The sequence below is a fragment of the Triturus cristatus genome, chromosome 2_1, assembly GCF_964204655.1.
Source record: "Triturus cristatus chromosome 2_1, aTriCri1.1, whole genome shotgun sequence".
In the NCBI taxonomy this organism is placed as follows: Eukaryota; Metazoa; Chordata; class Amphibia; order Caudata; family Salamandridae; genus Triturus; species Triturus cristatus.
In genome coordinates, this window is record NC_140581.1 from 517,248,449 (window position 1) to 517,273,303 (window position 24,855).

Below are 24,855 nucleotides of genomic sequence, written 5' to 3' on the forward strand. Positions count from 1 at the left end.
TTTTCTTTTTATTGAATATATAAAAGAGTGTACAGCAGTAAGCACATTTGAGCAGCCGTTCGCACATAAAGTTTCAAAACAACAGAGCATTGCGGTTATCCCTCTAGTAACCTCACAGCCCTTTTTAGGTCTATCCAGTTCCTCGTGGGCTCCAAGTCTTGGGGCTATACTACCTAGCATGGCGGATGGGGGATGCATATGTTTCCACAGTAAGTTCTAACAATATTTTTGTTGAGGCGTGCACTCGTGTTTCCTATTTATATTCCGGCTCAAATGAAAGTATTTTCAAGATAATCAAGTGGTGCTTCACCGCTGCGTGTGCTGTCGACACACGTTACATAAACTAACAACATAAAACAAGTACACAGACTTGGATGCGGTGTGCACTGTTCACTTTAAACCAAATTAATATATTTGATAATCACAATATAAAACACAATCTGCTTATTACTTCATTCTCATATATTTTTATTTCTTCATTGCGTATTATTACTATTATTTTTCCATTATGTTAGGTACCATACTTCTAGTACCTCTTATTCATTCATTGCAACAGAATCTTTTTAGCATAGATTTTTTGTTACAAAATATCAACACAAACATGAAATCAAAATGTTATATACATAACACAAAATGTGTTGGACATATTCGGTTGAACATGCCTTAAACCCGAAGTGAAGAGACATTCTGTGACTAAGTGCTTACTGTTCTAATCTTATTAGCAACGGACTGTCAACAATCCGAAACATAAAAGTGGTAAAAACAGCCAATATGTAAGTCACTTTATGACAAAAAAATGTCAAAACACCGTACCTAGAGTAAATGTACAACTACTGATCTTGTTCCAGTAAGATGAATGCACAACACCTATAGGCAAGCCAATTGGAAATATGTCCAAATTTGTGAAACCGTATTATACTCAGGACATTGAAAAAATAACAATAAACTTTATTAGTCAGGTGATCAAAGATTCATACTGACAGTGCCCTCCACCAAAATGTAGCCTACTGTGTTGGTGTGAAGATAATGTGTTCATGGTGTAATAATTTAAACACTGTTTTGATGTAATGATTGTCCACCTTATGGTTTATAGCTCATCTGGCCTATGTCTAACCTATCAGAATTTTATTATAGATTGAGTGTAGATATAAGTACTCAATCATATAAAACAGCTCATATCAATCCTATCATTCATTGCTTTTGAAAGTAAGGTATCCAATCGATTGATCCAATAGATCTTGCGTTGGAGCAGTCTTTTATTATTGTCAACACCAGGTACCATGGTAACTTTCTCAATTATTTGATATCTCAGTTGTGAGATGAAGTGGTTCGCTTCCAGCCAATGTACCGCTAAACTGGATGTCTTATTCTTGGTCCTTATTGTACTTTTGTGCTCAGTGAGTCTGACTTTGATTTTAGGTTCTGTTTTGCCTTCATAGGCCTTGCCACATGAGTATTTAATGCAATATATGACGTTGCGAGTGTTGCAACGTGCGGTATGTCTTAACTGTATATTTCTTCCTGAGTCAAATAATTCCCCATGATGACATTATTGCAATGTATGCAAATTAGGCATTTGATGGTTCCCTTATTTCCCTCCTGATTGTGTTGCTTTTCCGGTGTCGCCAATAATTCATGTAGGTTCTTCCCTCTTGTGTAGGCGTGTAATGGTTTAAGTCGGGTTCATTTTCTAAAAGGTCCCATCTTGCATGGATCATCCTTTTGATGGCTCGCGAGCATGTTGAAAATTTAGAAACAAACCCTACTGCGTCCTTCTTCGGTTTGCTGAATTTGGTGAACAATTCCAACATGTCCTTCCTGTCCACCCTCGTTATGTATTCTTGCATATCTCTGCTTGTCTTCTGTAATTTTGAGAGTACTCACAGTTTGAATCAAACAAATCCTTTTAATTCTCAGAAACTGAGAGTATGGTAAGTTGCGGATAAGGATTCTTGGATGAAAACATGTGAATGCTAGAGCATTGTTTCTGTCAGTGGGCTTCGTGTATATCTGGATTTGTAGACCTGTTCCTGTCGATTTGTTCATGACTAATACATCCAAAACGTTTATTTGTTTAGCATCTATGGTGTGCGTGAACTGTATCCTGGGGTTCTGTGTATTCAAAGATTGGATCATGTTCTCAAGTTCATCTCTTGTGCTGGTCCAAATTACAAATATATCATCGATGAACCTACAGTACAAGGCTATTTCTTTCTGCCACCTTGAGTTACTCATAAGTAACTCAAGGTAAGTCTTCCAGTTTCCCCCAATCTGCTCCCATTTCTTAGGGCATACCCTGTCTTCATAGAGGACTTTCTCAGCCACCATGCACCAGTCCATGTCTTTCTCCAATTCTACTCGTGTTGGTGCTGTCGATGCGCCCCATCTCCGGTCTATGGTATGTTTAGCTATCGTCGTCCCCATAGTCGCCCAGATTTGCTCTTTGCTGCTGAGATACGTAGCTTCCCATACATTGAGAAAGCACCACTAAGGCGAGGGCTGTAAGTCCACCCCACACACCTCTTGCATGCACTATATTATAACCTCCCAATAAGTTCTAATATCTGAACATTCCCATAAAATATGGTAAAAATATCCCTCTTGCCCACACCCTTTGTGACACTTGGAGTCTAATTCTGATCCATCTCTAATAAGATGGTTCAGGAAAGGTAGGATCTATGAAATATTGTAAGTTGAACTAATCTGAGTTATGGTCACATAGCTGACTCCTTCGGAGAAGGCAAGGCCTCCAACCAAGTCTCCAATTCCCCTAAGTCATTGCGCCAGCATTTTTTGAGTCGTTGGAGGGGGTCAGGAGAGTCATTTATCAGTTTTTGATAAGTCAGGGAGATTGCTCTACGGTCCATGTCTTCCAATGGAGACGCCTAGGAGAGGTCGCTTCCCAGTGGTATGGCAGATCTTAAGGCATGTCTAATTTGTAGGTACCAGAACGTTTCCGTGGCCGCTAGGTCGTATTCCCGCTGTAGGTCTACGAGTGGGATGACATCTCCTTTAGTCCACATGTCTCCCACTTTAGAGATTCCTTTGTCGTGCCATTTGTAAAAACCAGAGCAATTACATAATATTCCGAGTCCTCCCACGTCCCAGAGTGGCGTCGCCTGGGTTATTCTAGCGTATCACCCCAACTATGTGGTTCATAGGTCCTGTAGTGTTATGGTGTTAGGCGTTGGTATATAGTGCTTGATTGTATCCCTCTGGAATCAAAATCCATCTGTACATTTGATATGCAGGTTCATCTTGCGGGCAGTGCACCCATTGATTAATGACTGCTAACTGTGCTGCCAAATATTAAACCTGGAAGTTAGGCAATGCGATCCTGCCATCATACCATCCTCATCCAAGATTTTCTGTGGCTATCCTGTGAGGTTTCCTATCCCAAAGCAGGGTTCTAACCTCTCTTTCTATTGCTTGGAAATAAGACTTTTGGACCCGATACAATGTGTTCTGTAATGCATAGAGAAATCTCAGAAGCTTCATCATTTTAAAAAGGTCTGCACATCCCGGCAAGGAGTGTGACAGTGATCTTCAATGTTTCACTTCTCTTTGAAGTCGCTGCAAGGGGGCCAGAAGATTATGTGTGTGGAGAGATCAGGGTGACAACATGTCCCTGAGTTTTTTCCCGTTTCATGGGGCTGAGGAGGAGCTGGCATTTTTTTTATATATTAAAGGGTGCCCTGGTGCCTATAACGGGGGCACCCAAGACCATTATTTTTCTTGGGGTCCATGGGTGGTAGATTGAGTTTTAAGAAAATGCAAAAACAGACACAGGGGAAGGATAGTGATACCTCGACCCCCTAGGCCTGGTGGTAGGGTTCCAGAGAGACCCTGCCTGGGGATCAAGAACTTTATTTAAAAAATGTTGCAGCAAATTTGTGGAGGATCTGCAAATCCACAGCAAAATTAACCAAAAAAGAAGAGTGGCTCCCGTGCTTCTTTTTAAAACTTTCCTGAGGTGGGCCAGGGCCCAGGGAGCAAAGGTATTTACTTTGGGGAGGGGTGCATGGCCCTCTCTCAGTAAGCTTCTGAGAGGCCCGGAGAAATCCCATACCCCGAGCTGTGGTAAAAAAAGAAGGGAGGAGGAGCATGCCCCCCCCTTTTGGAGTCCAAAAGTGCCCCGGGTACTCCACTCTCCTGGGCCAAAATGTATATTAAAAGTGGAGGGGGTCGCACAACCCTCCTCCCGGCGCCTAATTAGGCCCGAGGACCCCTTCTCCTGGAGCTGAAGTAATAAAATGGGAGGGCCACATGTACCCCCCACCCCTAAGCCTTAAAAAGGCCCGGGACCACAACCCCGTTTGCTGTCACAGTAAGTAAAAGGGAGGAGCGTCATGCATTCTCCTCCCTGAGCAAGTCTGCTTCTACTGGGCGAGAGATCTAAACATGCTCCTGCCGGCTTAGAGAAGACTTCTGTTCTTTTTTCCTTGCCTGCAATCCTGCGGGCAGGAAAACAGAGCATATACTGCTCCCGCCCGAAGGGCTCATAAAAAAACCCAGCAACTCCGTCTAGGCGGGAGCAATGCTCTTGTCTATTTCAGTTCCCTGCTCCTGTCTTTATTGGTTTTCCTCCCTATTTTTAGGTCTCGCTGAGCCAAAGGCTCGAAGAGACATTTTATATGTGGGATTTTCAAAGTGCTACCCACAGTTTTGGCTGGCCTAAACCTTGAGTGCACGATCACATGCACGTGCACAGCTGCTCCCACTCCCCCCTCTCTTCTCTATAGCTTTGGCTCCTTTGTTTTTTATTACACCCTCCCTTCTCTCCCCGCTGTTTTCACACTACCCCCTCCCTTCTAATCAGTTTCCTTTCTGCTCCCTTGATCGCGTCTCCGATCACTTTAACTACTTCAAATGCAGCGCGCAACCCTGCTTTCACTTTTGCCGTGTCTCTGCACTTTTATGTCTTATGTTTCTACAGTCACCCCGCCTCTCGATCTGGGATTGAGGTACTATTTTTCCTTTTTTGGCATTTTTTTAATAGCGCTAATTCAAGCCGACCCGAAAGTATCAGTGCTTTACATGAGCACCAGTTACATTACACAAGTTCACATTCGTTGTTTTTCTTCTTTAAAGAGTAGAATAAGTGATTTGCCCAGGATCATAATGTTAAACCGACCTTGCTCGCCAGTTCCATAGTCGTCAGCTTTGTTGGCACTCTATGTGTTGTATATAAGCATAATTTGCACCCGCTTTCATATTTAAAACACGGGCAACACGCTTTATTTTTGATCATGGCACCCGCGTTCCTGTATTTGCTTTTTAAATGCCTGCACATAACTATTTTAATGCACGGGCGCCATGCTTTGTTGGAGCACGGCACCCGCTTTTTTATATTTATAAAAGTGTGGGTTACACATTAAGCAATTGCTCTTAGGTTTCGTTTTGCTTGTCAGCAGGTTGGGGAGTGGGTGAGTACCATGCAGACAGAGGGTTAATGCTCGCAGCTGTGGGTAGTCGGGGGCTCTCAGCCCACCTTAATCATACAATTAAACTTCCTTCCATCGCCGCGCAGCTACCTCTCTTCAGGGACACGAGTCCAAGGTTTAAAGCCGGCATTTCTTTCCCATAGATCACAATCGCACTAGCTGTGATTTTTGGGATTCTACAAATATATTTAATTCCTATGAAAATATATGAGTGCTACAAAAGGGCTGTGGTAATATAATGGTGCCGCTGATGTGATTCCTGAATGATACCAGCCTCTTCTGCACGCAGAATGTACATAGCGCTACCATCCTCTTCTGCACGCAGCATGTGCATAGCGCTACCAGCCTCTTCTGCGCGCTAAAAGTACTTGAAGTAGTCCGCACTGTTTTAGGATCACAATAGGCGTCACTGTTACGTGCATTTTAGCTGAAATCCCCAATACGCTAGGCCTCACTTACTTTTCTTTGTGCGGTGAACACCCCAAGTATGGATTAATTCATTTTAACCAGTCACCCCGCCTCTCGATCTGGGATTGAGGTACTATTTTTCCTTTTTGGCATTTTTTTAATAGCGCTAATTCAACCCGACCCGAAAGTATCAGTGCTTTACATGAGCACCAGTTACATTACACAAGTTCACATTCGTTGTTTTTCTTCTTTAAAGAGGAGAATAAGTGATTTGCCCAGGATCATAATGTTAAACCGACCTTGCTCACCAGTTCCATAGTCGTCAGCTTTGTTGGCACTCTATGTGTTGTATATAAGCATAATTTGCACCCGCTTTCATATTTAAAACACGGGCAACACGCTTTATTTTTGATCATGGCACCCGCGTTCCTGTATTTGCTTTTTAAATGCCTGCACATAACTATTTTAATGCACGGGCGCCATGCTTTGTTGGAGCACGGCACCCGCTTTTTTATATTTATAAAAGTGTGGGTTACACATTAAGCAATTGCTCTTAGGTTTCGTTTTGCTTGTCAGCAGGTTGGGGAGTGGGTGAGTACCATGCAGACAGAGGGTTAATGCTCGCAGCTGTGGGTAGTCGGGGGCTCTCAGCCCACCTTAATCATACAATTAAACTTCCTTCCATCGCCGCGCAGCTACCTCTCTTCAGGGACACGAGTCCAAGGTTTAAAGCCGGCATTTCTTTCCCATAGATCACAATCGCACTAGCTGTGATTTTTGGGATTCTACAAATATATTTAATTCCTATGAAAATATATGAGTGCTACAAAAGGGCTGTGGTAATATAATGGTGCCGCTGATGTGATTCCTGAATGATACCAGCCTCTTCTGCACGCAGAATGTACATAGCGCTACCATCCTCTTCTGCACGCAGCATGTGCATAGCGCTACCAGCCTCTTCTGCGCGCTAAAAGTGCTTGAAGTAGTCCGCACTGTTTTAGGATCACAATAGGCGTCACTGTTACGTGCATTTAAGCGGAATCCCCAATACGCTAGGCCTCACTTACTTTTCTTTGTGCGGTGAACACCCCAAGTACGGATTAATTCATTTTAACCAGTCACCCCGCCTCTCGATCTGGGATTGAGGTACTATTTTTCCTTTTTTGGCATTTTTTTAATAGCGCTAATTCAAGCCGACCCGAAAGTATCAGTGCTTTACATGAGCACCAGTTACATTACACAAGTTCACATTCGTTGTTTTTCTTCTTTAAAGAGGAGAATAAATGATTTGCCCAGGATCATAATGTTGAACCGACCTTGCTCGCCAGTTCCATAGTCGTCAGCTTTGTTGGCACTCTATGTGTTGTATATAAGCATAATTTGCACCCGCTTTCATATTTAAAACACGGGCAACACGCTTTATTTTTGATCATGGCACCCGCGTTCCTGTATTTGCTTTTTAAATGCCTGCACATAACTATTTTAATGCACGGGCGCCATGCTTTGTTGGAGCATGGCACCCGCTTTTTTATATTTATAAAAGTGTGGGTTACACATTAAGCAATTGCTCTTAGGTTTCGTTTTGCTTGTCAGCAGGTTGGGGAGTGGGTGAGTACCATGCAGACAGAGGGTTAATGCTCGCAGCTGTGGGTAGTCGGGGGCTCTCAGCCCACCTTAATAATACAATTAAACTTCCTTCCATCGCCGCGCAGCTACCTCTCTTCAGGGACACGAGTCCAAGGTTTAAAGCCGGCATTACTTTCCCATAGATCACAATCGCACTAGCTGTGATTTTTGGGATTCTACAAATATATTTAATTCCTATGAAAATATATGAGTCCTACAAAAGGGCTGTGGTAATATAATGGTGCCACTGATGTGATTCCTGAATGATACCAGCCTCTTTTGCACGCAGCATGTACATAGCGCTACCAGCCTCTTCTGCACGCAGCATGTGCATAGCGCTGCCAGCCTCTTCTGCGCGCTAAAAGTGCTTGAAGTAGTCTGCACTGTTTTAGGATCACAATAGGCGTCACTGTTACGTGCATTTTAGCGGAATCCCCAATACGCTAGGCCTCACTTACTTTTCTTTGTGCGGTGAACACCCCACGTACGGATTAATTCATTTTAACCAGTCACCCCGCCTCTCGATCTGGGATTGAGGTACTATTTTTCCTTTTTTGGCATTTTTTTAATAGCGCTAATTCAAGCCGACCCGAAAGTATCAGTGCTTTACATGAGCACCAGTTACATTACACAAGTTCACATTCGTTGTTTTTCTTCTTTAAAGAGGAGAATAAGTGATTTGCCCAGGATCATAATGTTAAACCGACCTTGCTCGCCAGTTCCATAGTCGTCAGCTTTGTTGGCACTCTATGTGTTGTATATAAGCATAATTTGCACCCGCTTTCATATTTAAAACACGGGCAACACGCTTTATTTTTGATCATGGCACCCGCGTTCCTGTATTTGCTTTTTAAATGCCTGCACATAACTATTTTAATGCACGGGCGCCATGCTTTGTTGGAGCACGGCACCCGCTTTTTTATATTTATAAAAGTGTGGGTTACACATTAAGCAATTGCTCTTAGGTTTCGTTTTGCTTGTCAGCAGGTTGGGGAGTGGGTGAGTACCATGCAGACAGAGGGTTAATGCTCGCAGCTGTGGGTAGTCGGGGGCTCTCAGCCCACCTTAATCATACAATTAAACTTCCTTCCATCGCCGCGCAGCTACCTCTCTTCAGGGACACGAGTCCAAGGTTTAAAGCCGGCATTTCTTTCCCATAGATCACAATCGCACTAGCTGTGATTTTTGGGATTCTACAAATATATTTAATTCCTATGAAAATATATGAGTGCTACAAAAGGGCTGTGGTAATATAATGGTGCCGCTGATGTGATTCCTGAATGATACCAGCCTCTTCTGCACGCAGAATGTACATAGCGCTACCATCCTCTTCTGCACGCAGCATGTGCATAGCGCTACCAGCCTCTTCTGCGCGCTAAAAGTGCTTGAAGTAGTCCGCACTGTTTTAGGATCACAATAGGCGTCACTGTTACGTGCATTTAAGCGGAATCCCCAATACGCTAGGCCTCACTTACTTTTCTTTGTGCGGTGAACACCCCAAGTACGGATTAATTCATTTTAACCAGTCACCCCGCCTCTCGATCTGGGATTGAGGTACTATTTTTCCTTTTTTGGCATTTTTTTAATAGCGCTAATTCAAGCCGACCCGAAAGTATCAGTGCTTTACATGAGCACCAGTTACATTACACAAGTTCACATTCGTTGTTTTTCTTCTTTAAAGAGGAGAATAAATGATTTGCCCAGGATCATAATGTTGAACCGACCTTGCTCGCCAGTTCCATAGTCGTCAGCTTTGTTGGCACTCTATGTGTTGTATATAAGCATAATTTGCACCCGCTTTCATATTTAAAACACGGGCAACACGCTTTATTTTTGATCATGGCACCCGCGTTCCTGTATTTGCTTTTTAAATGCCTGCACATAACTATTTTAATGCACGGGCGCCATGCTTTGTTGGAGCATGGCACCCGCTTTTTTATATTTATAAAAGTGTGGGTTACACATTAAGCAATTGCTCTTAGGTTTCGTTTTGCTTGTCAGCAGGTTGCGGAGTGGGTGAGTACCATGCAGACAGAGGGTTAATGCTCGCAGCTGTGGGTAGTCGGGGGCTCTCAGCCCACCTTAATCATACAATTAAACTTCCTTCCATCGCCGCGCAGCTACCTCTCTTCAGGGACATGAGTCCAAAGTTTAAAGCCGGCATTTCTTTCCCATAGATCACAATCGCACTAGCTGTGATTTATTGGGATTCTACAAATATATTTAATTCCTATGAAAATATATGAGTGCTACAAAAGGGCTGTGGTAATATAATGGTGCTGCTGATGTGATTCCTGAATGATTGGTGTGTGTGTTTGCCTATCTGCCGTTTGGTATTCCAGTCATAAATTTCCACTAATCTTTCACTGCATGCAGCAAATGCGAGCATGGAAGTTGCATTTCTTCGTTTTATATAAAACTAAAAGAATGTCAGATAAAACTCATTTGTTAACAAGCATTTGCAATGCAATAGGTCTCACATTTACGCGAGTTTAAGCTATTGGCATTGTAAATGACAATGCCTTTTATTTATGTTTTATAAACCAAAATATAAATAAAAGGCATTGTCATTTACAATGCCAAAGGCTCAAACTCGCGTAAATGCGAGACCTATTGCATTGCAAATGCTTGTTGTATTTGTGTTTAGATTGGATGAGTAATATGCTTCGAATTCTGACATCAGGACTTTGCATTACAGTCCACTAGAGACTATTTTCACTTTCGCTTAGGCCTTTATTCCTCCTATAACACGTAGCACTGAAAATGGCCTTCATCATTTTCTGCCTCTATTCTGACAAGGATGCCACTAACCAAAGACATTAATTTATGGTTAGCTTAATAAACATGGAGTCAATTCACAAATGGATTTATTTGTACCTGAAGAAGTACTGCCACAGCACTAATTCAGGTACTCATAAATGTCTTTGAGGATTGGCTCCATAGTTACAAGCAAGTCATTTATTTCTCTCTCTAAACAAATGTATTGATGCATTAAAAAGGCAAACTCTACAATAGCAAGCTGTATTATCAATAGTTTTATGCAAAGTTCCCAGAATTACTTGTGTTCCCTTGTGTGTGTTGTTAAATTGTGTTTTTGCATGGCTTCTAATTTTGCTATTTTTTATTTGCAGGTTCATTTTAACAAATAGTTACCATCAACTCTCTGTCCAAAACTGGTTCACTTTGCACAGTCTGCAGATAGTTTACAACAAATCAATAGAAGCCACATTTAATGCAACCAGAATATTTGCTCCTGAAAGTTATTCCTATCACTGTCAGCGTGTAAGCAGTCTTCCGAGATATGATGCACTACTCATACCCCGGTCTAACACTGATTTTGCAAGGCTTTGGGAGATCACATTTTTAGACTTTCAGGTACTGTTGTTTTTTTCAAACTTTAATCTTAACAGGTTATAATGTTTAAAAGGTTTTACAAAAGTGTGTTAAATGACAACACTATGATGTATTGTTGTGTCTTCCATATTCACACACAGCATTGTCAACACCTCAGCCACTGTTACATTGAATTCTAGGTGTCCGCCCACAAAGTTCTACTTTGCTCATTATTCTTTTCAGTTTAGTGATACCTAATTGTGTTGTTGAGGCCCACTGTCCTCAGATTATCCAGAGACCAGAAGGGAAAACTGAATGTGATGTCACCTTGTTCGTGGTCATCAGAGAATGCATCCTGCAGGGAGTAACACGTAATGAGGTCAAACAACCTTTCCTTTGTTGTTCTTACTGTGGTCTTAATCTAAGGCATCAATATTTTAAGTTGGGGTACCAACAGATCCATTTTATCTAAATGTTTGCACGTGTTCCGTAGAGATTAAGGGCGAGATGTACAAAGCTCCCATTCAGAGTTTATGACTGAAAAACTACTTATAGCAATGTAATAAATCCATTTTACGAGTCTGTAATGTATTACTGACTCCTAAAATGGCTTTAGACATGGGTAAAGAATTGGTATTTGAAAGGGGCGTGTTATAGGCGGCCCTTTAAAATAGCCATTCTTATCAATATGTATCAATTGTTTTGATTGAGATATCAGTTGTAAACCATTGAAAAGTTACCATCTCCCATGTTGGGGTGGTAACCCATTTGCAAAAGGTAGGAGGTCCCTTGAGGACTTTGCCTTTGTGAATGGAAAAATAAAATGGGGAGTGTGGATTTGTACAGGTGCAAACTCTTGAAAAAAGAAAGACAGTAAACTTTTCTTTTTAAATAGATCCTGATTTGCTTGAAGGGAAACAAGCTGCTTTTAAAAAACAAATTTGACTTTAGTGGAATTTCATCACACACATAGTAGTAAGCTGACCCCAGTAGGCCACCTTCCCTTATGACCACAGCAAAGCAATTTCTATAATTTAGACGTCAAAAAAATACACAAAACTACTGAACCTATTATACACAAATTAGAAATCTTTTTCTTTAATTCAAAATAGAAAAACAAAAATTGAAATTTTATCAGAAAATGGAAGGTTAGAACTTTTCAAAAATAGGTTTTACTTCTCAAAAGGGCACTCTAGCATATAACTTTGTCTTTTGTGGTTATAATGCATTCTTTTTGTCAGTGCGTACTCGTGCTTCAGTTGGGGTCACCAGTGTCGGTACTACTGTTTGCTGTACTTGCCTTGCTGCCACGAATCAAGCTAATGATACTAACTTACTTACTACTTATTGACTACACATTTAGCAAATGTTTTAACATTTTCAGTTTTACATTTCCTTTTTTATGTGAATATCATTCATTAATCTGCTATCATTATTTAATTTTATGGATAATCATGCACCCGCTAAGTAGGCATCACTGACCCCCAGTTGCGTGGACCACAGGATAAGAACCTAAACAATATAGCATGGTTCCTTGTGCTGTGTGTTGCTTAAATATTTTTACGAAGGGATAATGAGGCGTGAAACCATAGGGCCCGATTCACAGAACTATCTTAAGACAAAATCCTAAACTTACTACCATTTTGGTATTCACAGAAGGCACTTACTCATTTTGGTATTCACAGAAGGCACTTACTCATTTCGGTATTCACAGAAGTTAGGAGTCCTAACTTTAGGACTCCTAAATGCCTTCTGTGAATACCGGAAGTCTTAAAATTAGGATTTTTCTCAGTTTAGTAGTAGTATAGTTAGGACTCCTAACTTTAGGACTCCTAAATGCCTTCTGTGAATACCGAAATTCTTAAAATTAGGATTTTTCTCAATTTAGTAGTCCTAAGTTTAGGACTCCTAACTTTAGGACTCCTAAATGCCTTCTGTGAATACCGAAAGCCTTAAAATTAGGATTTTTCTCAGTTTAGTAGTAGTATAGTTAGGACTCCTAGCTTCAGGACTCCTAAATGCCTTCTGTGAATACCGAAAGTCTTAAAATTAGGATTTTTCTCAGTTTAGTAGTAGTATAGTTAGGACTCCTAACTTTAGGACTCCTAAATGCCTTCTGTGAATACCGAAATTCTTAAAATTAGGATTTTTCTCAATTTAGTAGTCCTAAGTTTAGGACTCCTAACTTTAGGACTCCTAAATGCCTTCTGTGACTACCGAAAGCCTTAAAATTAGGATTTTTCTCAGTTTAGTAGTAGTATAGTTAGGACTCCTAACTTTAGGACTCCTAAATGCCCTCTGTGAATACCGAAAGTCTTAAAATTAGGATTTTTCTCAATTTAGTAGTCCTAAATCTAAATTTAGGACTACTAAATTGAGAAAAATCCTAATTTTAAGACTTTCGGTATTCACAGAAGGCATTTAGGAGTCCTAAAGTTAGAAGTCTTAACTATACTACTACTAAACTGAGAAAAATCCTAATTTTAAGACTTTCGGTATTCACAGAAGGCATTTAGGAGTCCTAAAGTTAGGACTCCTAACTTCTGTGAATACCGAAATGAGTAAGTGCCTTCTGTGAATACCAAAATGAGTAAGTGCCTTCTGTGAATACCAAAATGGTAGTAAGTTTAGGGTTTTGTCTTAAGTTAGTTCTGTGAATCGGGCCCATAGTATTTCACAATGAAGCATAACACGTTTCATGGCGAAATATCAAATGCTGAGAACAGGAGTTTATTATGTGAGAGTAACTGTAATATTTACAGGATGAACAAAACATAAGAGCTGACCACTCAGCGATTAGAAGAAGATGTTATAGGCAGATAGTGGGGGTTGTGGACATGAGAAAACCAAGACCTGCATTTCTTCCTTTATAAAAGATATACACACGTCTGGGAACCCACACATACTGTTCACATCTTAAACACTTTCACCAGTCACTTGCATGCATTTGACACAAATCAATGGCTTAATGCAAGCATCAAGTGACCTCGCTTCTGGCGATGTATTCAGAGACAAAGTTCTTTAATACAGTAGGATGCAAGTGGGGCAGAATGCCTCTATTTTTTTTATTACCAACAACCTTTCCATGAACCTAGAAGTCCCAGTATACTTATTACTGTTGACTGAAAGAAAAGCTCTTCTGTCTCAATGTCATCCATCATGAAAGGCCAGTTCACAGCTGTTCAAGGGGAACCTGAGCACTGATTGAGCTGTATAGTGTAGCACATGAGTAATCAGGATGCTCCTGTTTAGTCTCTGCTTTGTAGGAGGACTGGGCAGAATGTGTCTGTACATTGTGGTAGAAATCTGAAGGCCAGGTGTCCTATTGTTCTAACTTAAAAACTAGTTGCAAATTGTGCATCAACTTTTTGTGACCAGTGACTTATTTTGCAAACCAACCTAAATAAGGAAATGGGGGTGGGGGGACGTTACAGACTGACCAGCCTAACTAACATTAATTAGGCAAGTTGCAAATTGTGACACCCTCCGAATGGTTGCCTTCACAATGATGGTGGCCTGCAAGAGACAGCAGACTACCATCCCTGTGGAAGTATTTCGAGATGTATTTTTTATAATGCAGAACAATGTTCTTAAAGAAAATGAGGCTGCTGTAAAAAAAGAAACTCAGTTTGAAAACTTCAGTGAGAAAGGCAGTGGTCCTGTTGACTACTGTCTGCTGCTCCTCCTGAGGTGCAAGGGGTGGAACCCTTCCACTTTGCAAATCAGTTACCACCCCAGCTTGGGAGTTGTAACAGGTTGGTAACTGGTCGAAGTTTTTTAACTGGAATTCAAGTCACAGACCATTGATACATAACTTACCGATCTTGCAATTTGGAAGGAATGCCCCAAACACAAAATTGCAAATCAGTAGTCATTTCAAATCAGTAGTCATCTCTGAACCCGTTAAGCGATTTCTAAAAATGTTCCTGAATTGCTAAATGGGTTTAGTGCATCAGAAAAAGCTTGTTATTGGTCGCAAACCCTTCAAATTAGTAAATTGGAGAACTGGACAATTGGTGACTGTTAAACAGCTTTTTACATCTGGCTATGAGTAGGGTACCCCTGGGGACACAGTGTGGTTTATGATTGCACAGCTTGGTTATAAATCTTCTGTACAGTGTTGTTGGGAGCTGTAGTTACAGTTTATTGAAATGTGAAAAATTCTACAAACCCAATGGATGTCCATACCAGTTTTGACATAGATACTTTTTTACAACTGCCATATGAAGCATTTACAGGAGGAGATATAGCCTAACGGTGAGAGCTGCTAACTTTGGAACTGGGGAACCAGGTTCGAGTTCTGGCGTTGGTGTTCCTGTGATTCTGGGCAAATCTCTGGGCAAATCACTTAGGACCTCATTACAATGTCGGGCGGAATCACTTCCGCCCGACACCGCATCAGTCATAGGACCAACCGACAGCCAGTCGGCGGTCCCGTCTGCCTCATTAGGATGCGACCGAACACTGTTCGGTCGCATTCCTACATTTTGCTATGAGAGCATGCATTCTGCCCGTAAACCGGCTGTAATGCATACGCCCATGGTAAAATGGGAGGTGTAGTTCATCCCTGCACCCCGTGGTAGGCACCTCAAGGTGTCTGTCACAAGGTGCAGGGATCAACAGGGGGGAACCATAGGTGCCCCCTCAGCCTCCAACCAGAGGCTGTGCACCCCAGGTGGTCCTGCTGGGGCCCCCAAAGACGCTTTCCGACATGATTTCAATTTCAGACAGACCGGCATGGAAACCATGTCGGAAACTGTCATCGTAATCTCAAGGGTGGAAAGGCCCGCCCTTGAGATTACTTGACGCATTCCAACTGGCGGGAGCCCGTCTGAAGCCACCCGGAATGATCGGTCGGATTAATTTCCCACGCTTCCAAAATGAGGCGGTCAGAAAGGAATCCGACCGGCACATAATGATGCGGTTTGGAATGCTCCAACTGATGGTTGGAGCATTCCGAACCGCATCATAATCGGGCCCTTAATCTCATTGTGCCTAAAAAAACAGGCATTAGCAATGCAATAGGTCTCGCATTTGTGAGAGTTTGAGCTATTGGCATTGTAAATGATAATGCCTTTTATTTATGTGTTTACAAAACCTGCAAGCGGTGCATAAACACTGCTTGCAGGTTTTGGAAACATAAATAAGAGGTATTGTCATATATAATGCCAATAGCTTAAACTTTCACAAATGTGAGACCTTAAGCAATTGCGGCACCCGCGCTTTAGCTTAGGATGTTGAAAGCTAAAGTGCGGGTGCCGCGATTAATTTAAAAGTAAAAAATTTGAAAAAAGAGCAATCACGGCACCCGCGCTTTAGCTTAAGATGTTGAAAGCTAAAACGTGTGTGCCGTCATTGCTACAAAAGTAAACAAATAGAAAAAATGGCAGGCAAGCACTTTTTCTATTTATTTACTTTTTTTAAATGGCGGAACCTGTGCTTTAGCTTTAAACATCTTAAGCTAAAGCGCGGGTGCCACGATTACTTCAAAAGTAAACACATAGAAAAAGAAATGCACACTTTGTTTTCTATTTATTCACTTTTAAAGCAATCACGGTACCCGTGCTTCAGCTTAAGAGTTTAAAGCTAAAGCGCGGGTGCCACCATTAAAAATAAATGAATATATAAACTGAACAAGAAAGGCATGTAGCTGCATTCGGCCAGCATATAAAGCTGGATAAATGTGTTGAGGGAGAGCGTGTCCTGCCTGTGTTGCAGGCAGGATGAACCTATTTAAGAAAATAGTGCTTGGAGGCTGTAATTAAAGCCTACCAAGTAACAATACATGTAACAGGGGATGTCCTCATGGGAGGTGAGGTTACAATATGAGACAAGGTGGTACTAAGGAGGGACTACTAAGCCTATTGACCAATGGAAAAGCCACAGTTTACAAAGGACAGTGACAGAAGCCAATGAGAAAGATGGGCGGAAAGTGGGCGGAGCTTCAAGACCATACCTGAATATAGCATATCTCGAAGAGACAGCGCAAGCGCTGCCTAGGTGAGACTTAAAAACAAGCATTGCCAATGCTAATAGGTCTGGCTTATGAATGCACTCTCAAACCAGACCTAAAAATCCATGTAGGATAACTACTGCCCTCCTCCCATCTGTGCTGCTGCCAGAGAAAAACACCATAAATTATCTTGTTACCTAAGACACTTTAATAGCATTACAGTGTGTGCCCCTGAAAATTTAAACCCAGGCAGCTGGATAAATTAACAGAATGATCACAGCTGTGAGGAGGGCAAGAACTTTTTTTTATGGATGCACAAAACTACTGTCCAATCGAATCATATACTCCTGGCTTCCAACATGTGGACTGAGCCAAAGCACTTTTCTATTGATATTCACAAAATTAATGGTCTGGTGACAGCTATGCTGTCATGCCACACCATAAACATGTTATCTGGTACTCATGTAAAGTGATCCAATGCCCTTGGGCCAAGTTTGCGCTATGTAAAAATGCAAAAAATAACTGAGGAGCAATTGATAAGTCTTTTTAAAACATTAAACAATTACAATCTAAATTCGTCCATTTATCATCATGACCTCTGTCATTTCCAGGTAAGTACTGGAAAACATTATCAGTGCCCTTTCAGTTCCTGTGACTCTTTAAGCAAACTTAATAGGAAAACGTTCTAAAAAAATGCGCTATTTGACCCATTTGTTCAGTGTTTTCCCAACACCTATGGAGGAAGGCGGGATCGTTCGCTTCCCTTGCTTGCTGCAGCCCAATGTTGGGTGATGCCCATGTAGGCAGTGTGAAGTGACAGTAGTAGAAATGGGCAATGTCAGTGGAAGACGTGGGTAGTGACCTTCGAAGATACATTTTGGTCACATGTATTTTTTGTTTTCCAAATTAAGCTCCGCTTAAATGTCTCCCAAGCTGTAGCCTGACTATGAACTGAGTGTTCGTGTGTTTCAAGCACCGTGTGATGTGTTCAGCCACTCCTGTGAGGAAAACCACATCTCTCCACATGGTGTCTCTAAAACCCGGAGTGAAGAACTGGCAACTGGATGAACAGTGTTCTAGGCAGGATTTCCCCTTGCAGTACTTGATGCATTAGGGCAATGTACTAGAATATTGTTTATCTTGGAAAATACATCACGTATTCGAGTGGTAAGTGTATTCCCTTAATTCCGGCCGTAGTGTGCGCCAGGCATCTCACAGCCATAACAGTTCCAGATATGCAATAATACTTCAGCAGCCTTTGTTACATTCCTGGTTGTTTCTATGGATCATTGTTTCCCTGGGGCAGTAGTGATATAACGTCTTCTGCAGAGAGGAACAGGGAGTCAATAAATTCTGGGCACTTTCCTGTGATCCCTTTGTAAAAGTTTGGCTCATGAACGCTGGTGCTGTAGACCTATGGAAGGCTTGCTGGCACCCCATACACTGCAACATCCCCGCCCTTTTTTTGCTGTTAGTTTTGTCTACTCTACAGCCCACTGATGTCATATAATAATGACCTTCTGTATGGAGAGAATACTGTATGATGCACAGAATTTATGGCATTCACATTTTTTGCCAAGTTCTGTTTGTCCCCTTTCCACCAGGTGGCTATCTGGAAGCACTACAGTGCCCACTGTGAGCCATTGCAAATATGCCAAGACTGTTTGGCCCTTCCATAGCTGTCGGGGCTATGAAGATGTCAGGTTAGGAACTAAATCTGCTGCACTAAGTCAGCGTTCGTGCCATTTCCAATGCAGGTTGTGTAGTATTGCTGGACTTGACGAATGTACACACCGAGGTCCCATTGCTGTAGCCATGTTCCTACTTGTTAAATGAGGATTCATATATGAGGCAGTAGGTTCATAATCCGTCCACCAACTCCCCTCATCTGGACTGAAACAACCACAACTGCCAATGTACGTTTCCGTCATTTCAACATTTTGGCTACTATTCTGGTGACAACAATGTGGCGCCTACTAAACATCACTTTTTGAGTATAGTGCCATCACTCACTGATGTTAACCCTCATCTGAGCCCATCACGTTGAGTTAGTTTGTATCACATTATTGATTCTGCCCAACAGGCTACAGCCTCATTGATCTGGACCAGGACCAGAATCACCACCAACATCAGTAAATGCCAACAACCTGATTCACGTACAACAATCCTGTTAGAATAGGTTTGTGATGTCACAATCCCACTCACCTGAATACAAGGAACCGCGGAAATGGAAAGAGCCCCCCTCTCACCTTCAGACCAATCCTCCACACTGATACCACAGGATGGGCGATTGATCCCAAGGGGAAAAGGACATGAATAAACCTGACTAGATGTCCTTGGGGGTAGAAGAAGTTGGTGTCTAAAGGGGAGTCCTGGAGTTTCACGAAGTAGGGCACCACAGACAGCGTCTGTGTGGTAGGAATCCTTTGAGTGATGGGTAGGGAACGTTTCTGGAAGACATAAATCGGAGAGAGACTTTAGAGGAGGGACAGAGTAGAAGGAAGTGCACAATATAGTAATAGAGACTTTCTGTCTAATAGAAAGGACGGGAGAATGTGCACTCACTTCAGATTGTCAACGACGTGCTTAGTTCGTGTTGGTGTTATATTCCTGAAAGGGGATGATTTCCCAGAGGTCCACAGTGTAAGATAGAATGCTTACTCCCCAGTCAGCCTCCTGGAAGAACTAGTCAGACACCTTTTGTGTGGTACAGCGCTTGTTTATTGGAAATGATATGCACACAGGAGCGCCGGAGCGGAGCTCCGTGTAGATTCAGACTCGGCGCTCTAATGCCGATGAAATGGCCGCTACCAGATGTCCGGTGACGTCACACCTCGTGTGCGCCCGCGGACTAGACCGCTACACCACATCTCCCCCTTTTATAATAACTAACAACATAACAACTCCCCATAACTTGTACAGTCTTACTTGTTGTCCATACTGAACTCCCCGAATCTCCTGGGCAACATGACTCTTCTTCCACACCGTGTCCACTTACTGCTCTCCCCCGTGACCCCTTCCATGCAGAGAGTTCCTTCATCGCTCTTTAGTCCTGCATCTGTCCTCACCTCCTTCTCACTCCCTATCGTGCCGGGGGACGCATGTCCTGTGGTTTCCTCTCTCCCTCTGCGCCCACTTCCCGATTGGGGACTGCCTTCTCCTTCCTTGGGACACTCTCGCTCCCTCTGCAGGTCCCGCTTGTCACCAGCTGCTCCAGCATCATCCGACCCTGCACTTGTCCACCTTCCTTCGGTAGGGGGGCATCTCGCCATTCGGTCTTGGGACCATATCTTCCCGTTGCTGAGGAGGGCCGATCTGGAGTATGGTTCCACTACTTGGAACGGGGAAGTAAACTTACTGTCTCCTTTCCTCCTTTGTGTGGGCAGTTTGACTCTGACCCATTCGCACTTCTCGAGTGCTACTTCTTTGGTGTTGTGCCTCTTGTTATAATATTCCGTGTATACAGTCTGCGCCTTTTCCAGGTTCTTTCGTTCTACCGCTGGGGACCAGTGACTTTGTACCGTGAGACGTTTCCATGCCACATTGTCTTTCGTGAAGGGCTCTCTCCCTCTCAGCACCCGGAAGGGACTGTATCCAGTGGAGGTGGGTGTTATCCGGTATGCCCACAGCAACCGTTTCAACTCCTTTTCCCAATTGCCGCCTTAGCTGATAGCTGCCTGCACTGACCCCATGATTACCCGGTTGAACCTTTCCGCTGCTCCGTTTCCCGCTGGGTGATAGATCGGCGTATGACGGACTGTGATGCCATTTCTGTCCATGAAGGTTTCCCACTTGTTCGACGTGAATTGCGGGCCATTGTCACTCAGAATCCCTTTGGGGATTCCATCTCTTATAAAAACGTCTGTTAGAAACTCTAGTATTGTTTCAGTATCTGCATTGTCCGCCACATGAACCTCCGGCCATTTAGAGTAACGGTCTATTACGACGGTGATGTATTTCTGGACGTCATTCATGTCCTGTATTGGTCCCAGGACATCGATGGAAACTTCCTCCCAGGGATTCTCCGGACACTCATATCGCCATCAAGGGCGGACGAAACACCCTTTGAGTCTTGTCCGCATTGCAGCATTGCTCGCACGCCCTCATATGGCGTTCCACTGCCATGTCCATCCCCGGCCACCAGTAGTCTTCCTTCACTCTCCCTTTCGTTTTCACTATCCCCAAATGGCCTTCATGTGCGATGGACACAATGCGTTGCCTCAATGTGGACGGAGGGATTACTTTACTGCCTTGCAGCAAGAACCACGGGTTGTCCCCTACCGACAACTCTTCCCGGACTTCCCAATACTGCTTCAACTCTTCCTCCAGTAATCTGTTTTCCGGCCATCCCTTGGTTATGTACGCTTTCACTGCTCTTAATTTCTCATCCTTTTCATATTCTGTCTCCCTTTCCTGTCCACTTATGGCTCGTTCGTGGTCTGCTGTGAACGCCACCGCGTAGTCCTCCCATCCTCCTTCATCCTGGGCTTCCGTGACTTCCTTGGACGCTGCTCTGCTTAGGAAGTCCGCTACTTTGTTCTTGTGACCAGGCAGATACTCCACGTCATATACATAATCTAGGAGTCTCAGTGTCATCTTGGTGATTCGTGGCGTGGCATGTTCGTGCCCACAGGATGTGAGAACTTTCACTAGCGGCTTGTGGTCCATGCGCAACAAGAATCTTCCACCCCACAGGAATTGCCGGAATTTCTCCATTGCCCACACCGCCGCTAGCATCTCCTTCTTGATGAGACTAAATTTACTCTCGTTGGGAGCCAGCACCCGGGACGCAAAACTTATCGTGTTGGTCACTCCTTCTGTAGTCCTTTGCATGAGCACTGCTCCTAATCCCCGGTCACTAGCATCCGTGGTCAGCACAGTTTGCGCATTGGGGTCAAATCCATGGATGGGCACTGCTTCGCTGATGTGTCTTTTCATGTCCTCGAATTCCTGTTGCTGTTCTTCCGTCCATCGGAAAGTAGATTTCTCTTTAAGAAGTGCCCTCATGTTGTGGGTTTTGGAGGCAAAGTGAGGTACCAACTTACTGTAAAACTCCGCCATCCCTAAGAAAGTCCGGACATCTTCCTTGTTCGTGGGCGTCAGGCCTCCTTTATGGCCGCAACGTTGGACGCTTTGGGTTCAATGCCGTGTTTGCTTATCTGGTGCCCTAAGTACGTGACTTTGTTCATGCCGAACTTGCACTTGTCCCATTGGGCTGTGAGCCCATTCTGCTTTAACACGGTCAACACTTTCCCCAACTTCCTGTTGTGATCTGCTTTAGAAGTCCCCATAACCAGTATATCATCCTGGAAGTATTGTATGCCTGTTTTCTTGTGGAATAGCTTGTGCATCAGTTTTTGGAAGACAGCCGCCACTGAGGCCAGTACGAACGGCATCCTCAGGAACTTGTAGCACCCAAACGGAGTGATAAATGATGTGAGATGGTTGCAGGATCGGTGTAGAGCAATCTGGTGGTAGGCCGACGTTAAGTCTATGGTAGAGAACCATTGTGCCCCTTGGGTCTTGGCCAACATTTCGTTGATGCGGGGAAGTGAGAATTTGTCCACCACAATGTTCTTATTAAGCTCCCTTAGATCAACACACAACCTCACCTTCCCGTTGGGCTTCTGCGCTACCACTAACGGCGCCAACCATTCCGCATTGTTGATTGCTTCTATCACCCCATTGTCCTCCCGTCTCTGCAGCTCTTCCTGTACTGCAGTCCGGGTCCGGAATGGGATGTTGCGTACTTTGTGGGACACCGGCTGGGCCCCCTCTCTCAGTTGGATTCTGTGAGTGAACTTTGCCATACGACCAATGGAGTCCTTGAAGACTTCTGGGAATTCTTCTCTCCAACGCTGCGCTTCATACTCGAGGCCGTCCTCGGTCATGAGAATTTGCATGTGTCCACCTGGGTTCAGTTTCATCCCCAATGCTCCCTGGTCCTTCCAGCCCAATACGGAGGGTCCCTTTTCTGCCACGTACAATTTTCCATCACATGTTCTGCCCCTGAACTCAAAGAGTAAAGGGCAAAACCCTACCATGGGTATGGGCTCCCCGGTGAACGTCACTGGGTGGATGTCCGTGGGCCTCAGGTGGTGTTCCGTCCTCGTAGCAAAATCTTCTTCCCATATTTTCCTCTGTATAATTGTGTAAGGCGACCCCGAGTCCGCTACCATGGTAACACTCACTCCGCCAATATTCATTTTGCATCTTGGTTTCTTGTCTGCTGAACTCTCTATGCCCAGTATTTGTTCTTCCACGATCAAGATCTCGTCTTCTTCATCTTCGTTCTCCTCAACATCGTCATTGCGTGTTTCGTGCGCTACGTACTTCACTTCCTGCCTCTGGGACTTCCTGTGGCACACTTTCTCATAGTGTCCTACCAATCCACAGTATGCGCACTTGGCTCCGAACGCCGGGCAGCCTTTGTCGCTAGCGGTATGCGTGCCACTGCCACACCTGTAGCAGGCAGTCTTACTCCACTGCCGTTGTCCTTGTGGTCTGGTCGTCCTGGCGTTGTACCTTTTGTAGTTCCGAGTTCCTTGCTGTCCTGCTAGTTGATTGCTGTCTCTAGCCTTCCGATCCTCTACCTTGCACACCGCTTGTTCTGGCTGACTTTCGCGTTTGGCCGCTCAGCACACCTCCTGATCAATTCTGCCTTCTTTACTAAGGCCACCACTGTCTTCAACGGCGCGTCACCATTGGCCCACAGCTTCTCCTGGATGGAGGAATTCACTGTGTGCATGATGATCTGGTCTCGTATCAGTTCTTCTTGTAGGGTTCCGAATTTGCATGTAAGGGCTAATTTCTGTAGAGCAGCCACGTACTCATCGACCGTTTCCCCTTTATTTTGCTTCCTATGGTAGAAGTTATACCTATCGATCGCCGTGCACACTGCCGGGCGATAGTGGGCGTCCAGATCATCTAACACATGTTTGAACACGTTGTCGTCCGTTGCCGGTCTCACCTCTTTCACCAGGTGGTCGTCCGTTGCCGGTCTCACCTCTTTCACCAGGTTGTCGTACACTCTTTGTCCCGCCGGGCCCAAATGGTGGAGAAGAATTTTCTTCCGTCGTGCGCTCGAGAATTCTGCCTCGCCTTCTTCCTCTAATGCCGAGAGGTTATTTAGAAAGTACCTTTTCCAGTCCTCCCATGGCATCTCGGGTTCCCCGACTTTGGTTAGGAAGGGCACCGGATTCGTCAGCGAGAATGTCTGCGAGCTCATTGTTCCTCCGTCTCTGGTGCGTCGCCTTCTAGGGGTGGAATTGTTGGGTGTCCTCACAGCTTGGGCTTGCCCGCCCCTCGCTTCGTCATCTTGGCTGGACTCACCGCTCCCCGTGGGGTCTCCACTGGCCTCCTCCAGGGTGTGGGACACTATTCCCCCTCCGGGGCTGTAGAGTGGGCACGCTGTCCCTGCTGTACCCGGCGTGGAGCTAGATGCCGACCCTTCACCTTATCGGAGCTGGGAGCGCTGTTCCTCAACTCCCGCTAATTCTGCACGGTGCTTTTCCGCCCTCTGCCACGCTCTCCTGTGTGCCTGCACGTGGGTGTTCCGCTGGCCGCCTCTCTGCACATGGCCTGGATGGAGCACAAGGTACTCCCTCACCTCCTCGTCGCCATTGTAAGATAGCCTGCTTACTCCCCAGTCAGCCTCCTGGAAGAACTAGTCAGACACCTTTTGTGTGGTACAGTGCTTGTTTATTGGAAATGATATGCACACAGGAGCGCCGTAGCGGAGCTCCGTGTAGATTCAGACTCTGCGCTCTAATGCCGATGAAATGGCCGCTACCGGATGTCCGGTGACGTCACACCCACACCTCGTGTGCGCCTGTGGACTAGACCGCTACACCACACACAGTGCTCCAGGGGGAAACAAAACGAAGAAGGGGAACAAGTAACCGCACCGGCGGTTATTGGGATAACAAGCAAAGGAGTACGGCTCCTGCTGGGACAAATGTGAAGACAAGACCGTCACCACAGTCTAGCTGCACAAATGGTGCTCACAGCTCCTACCGCGCACCTGGGGGGACTTGAAATGGAGAAGAGACCGTCACCGTGGTCTATGTACACAGAGAGTGCTCACGGCTC

General features: G+C 44.2%; 1 protein-coding gene across 1 annotated transcript in view; it reads left to right on the top strand.

The window, feature by feature from the left end:
- LOC146865586 (V-type proton ATPase subunit S1-like protein) overlaps positions 1–24,855 on the top strand; it is a 214,560-nt gene that overhangs the window by 186,017 nt on the left and 3,688 nt on the right. Inside the window, exon 6 of the mRNA XM_085640751.1 lies at positions 10,610–10,853. Coding sequence (XP_085496877.1) covers positions 10,610–10,853 — 244 coding nt within the window. The remainder of the gene's footprint in view (positions 1–10,609; positions 10,854–24,855) is intronic.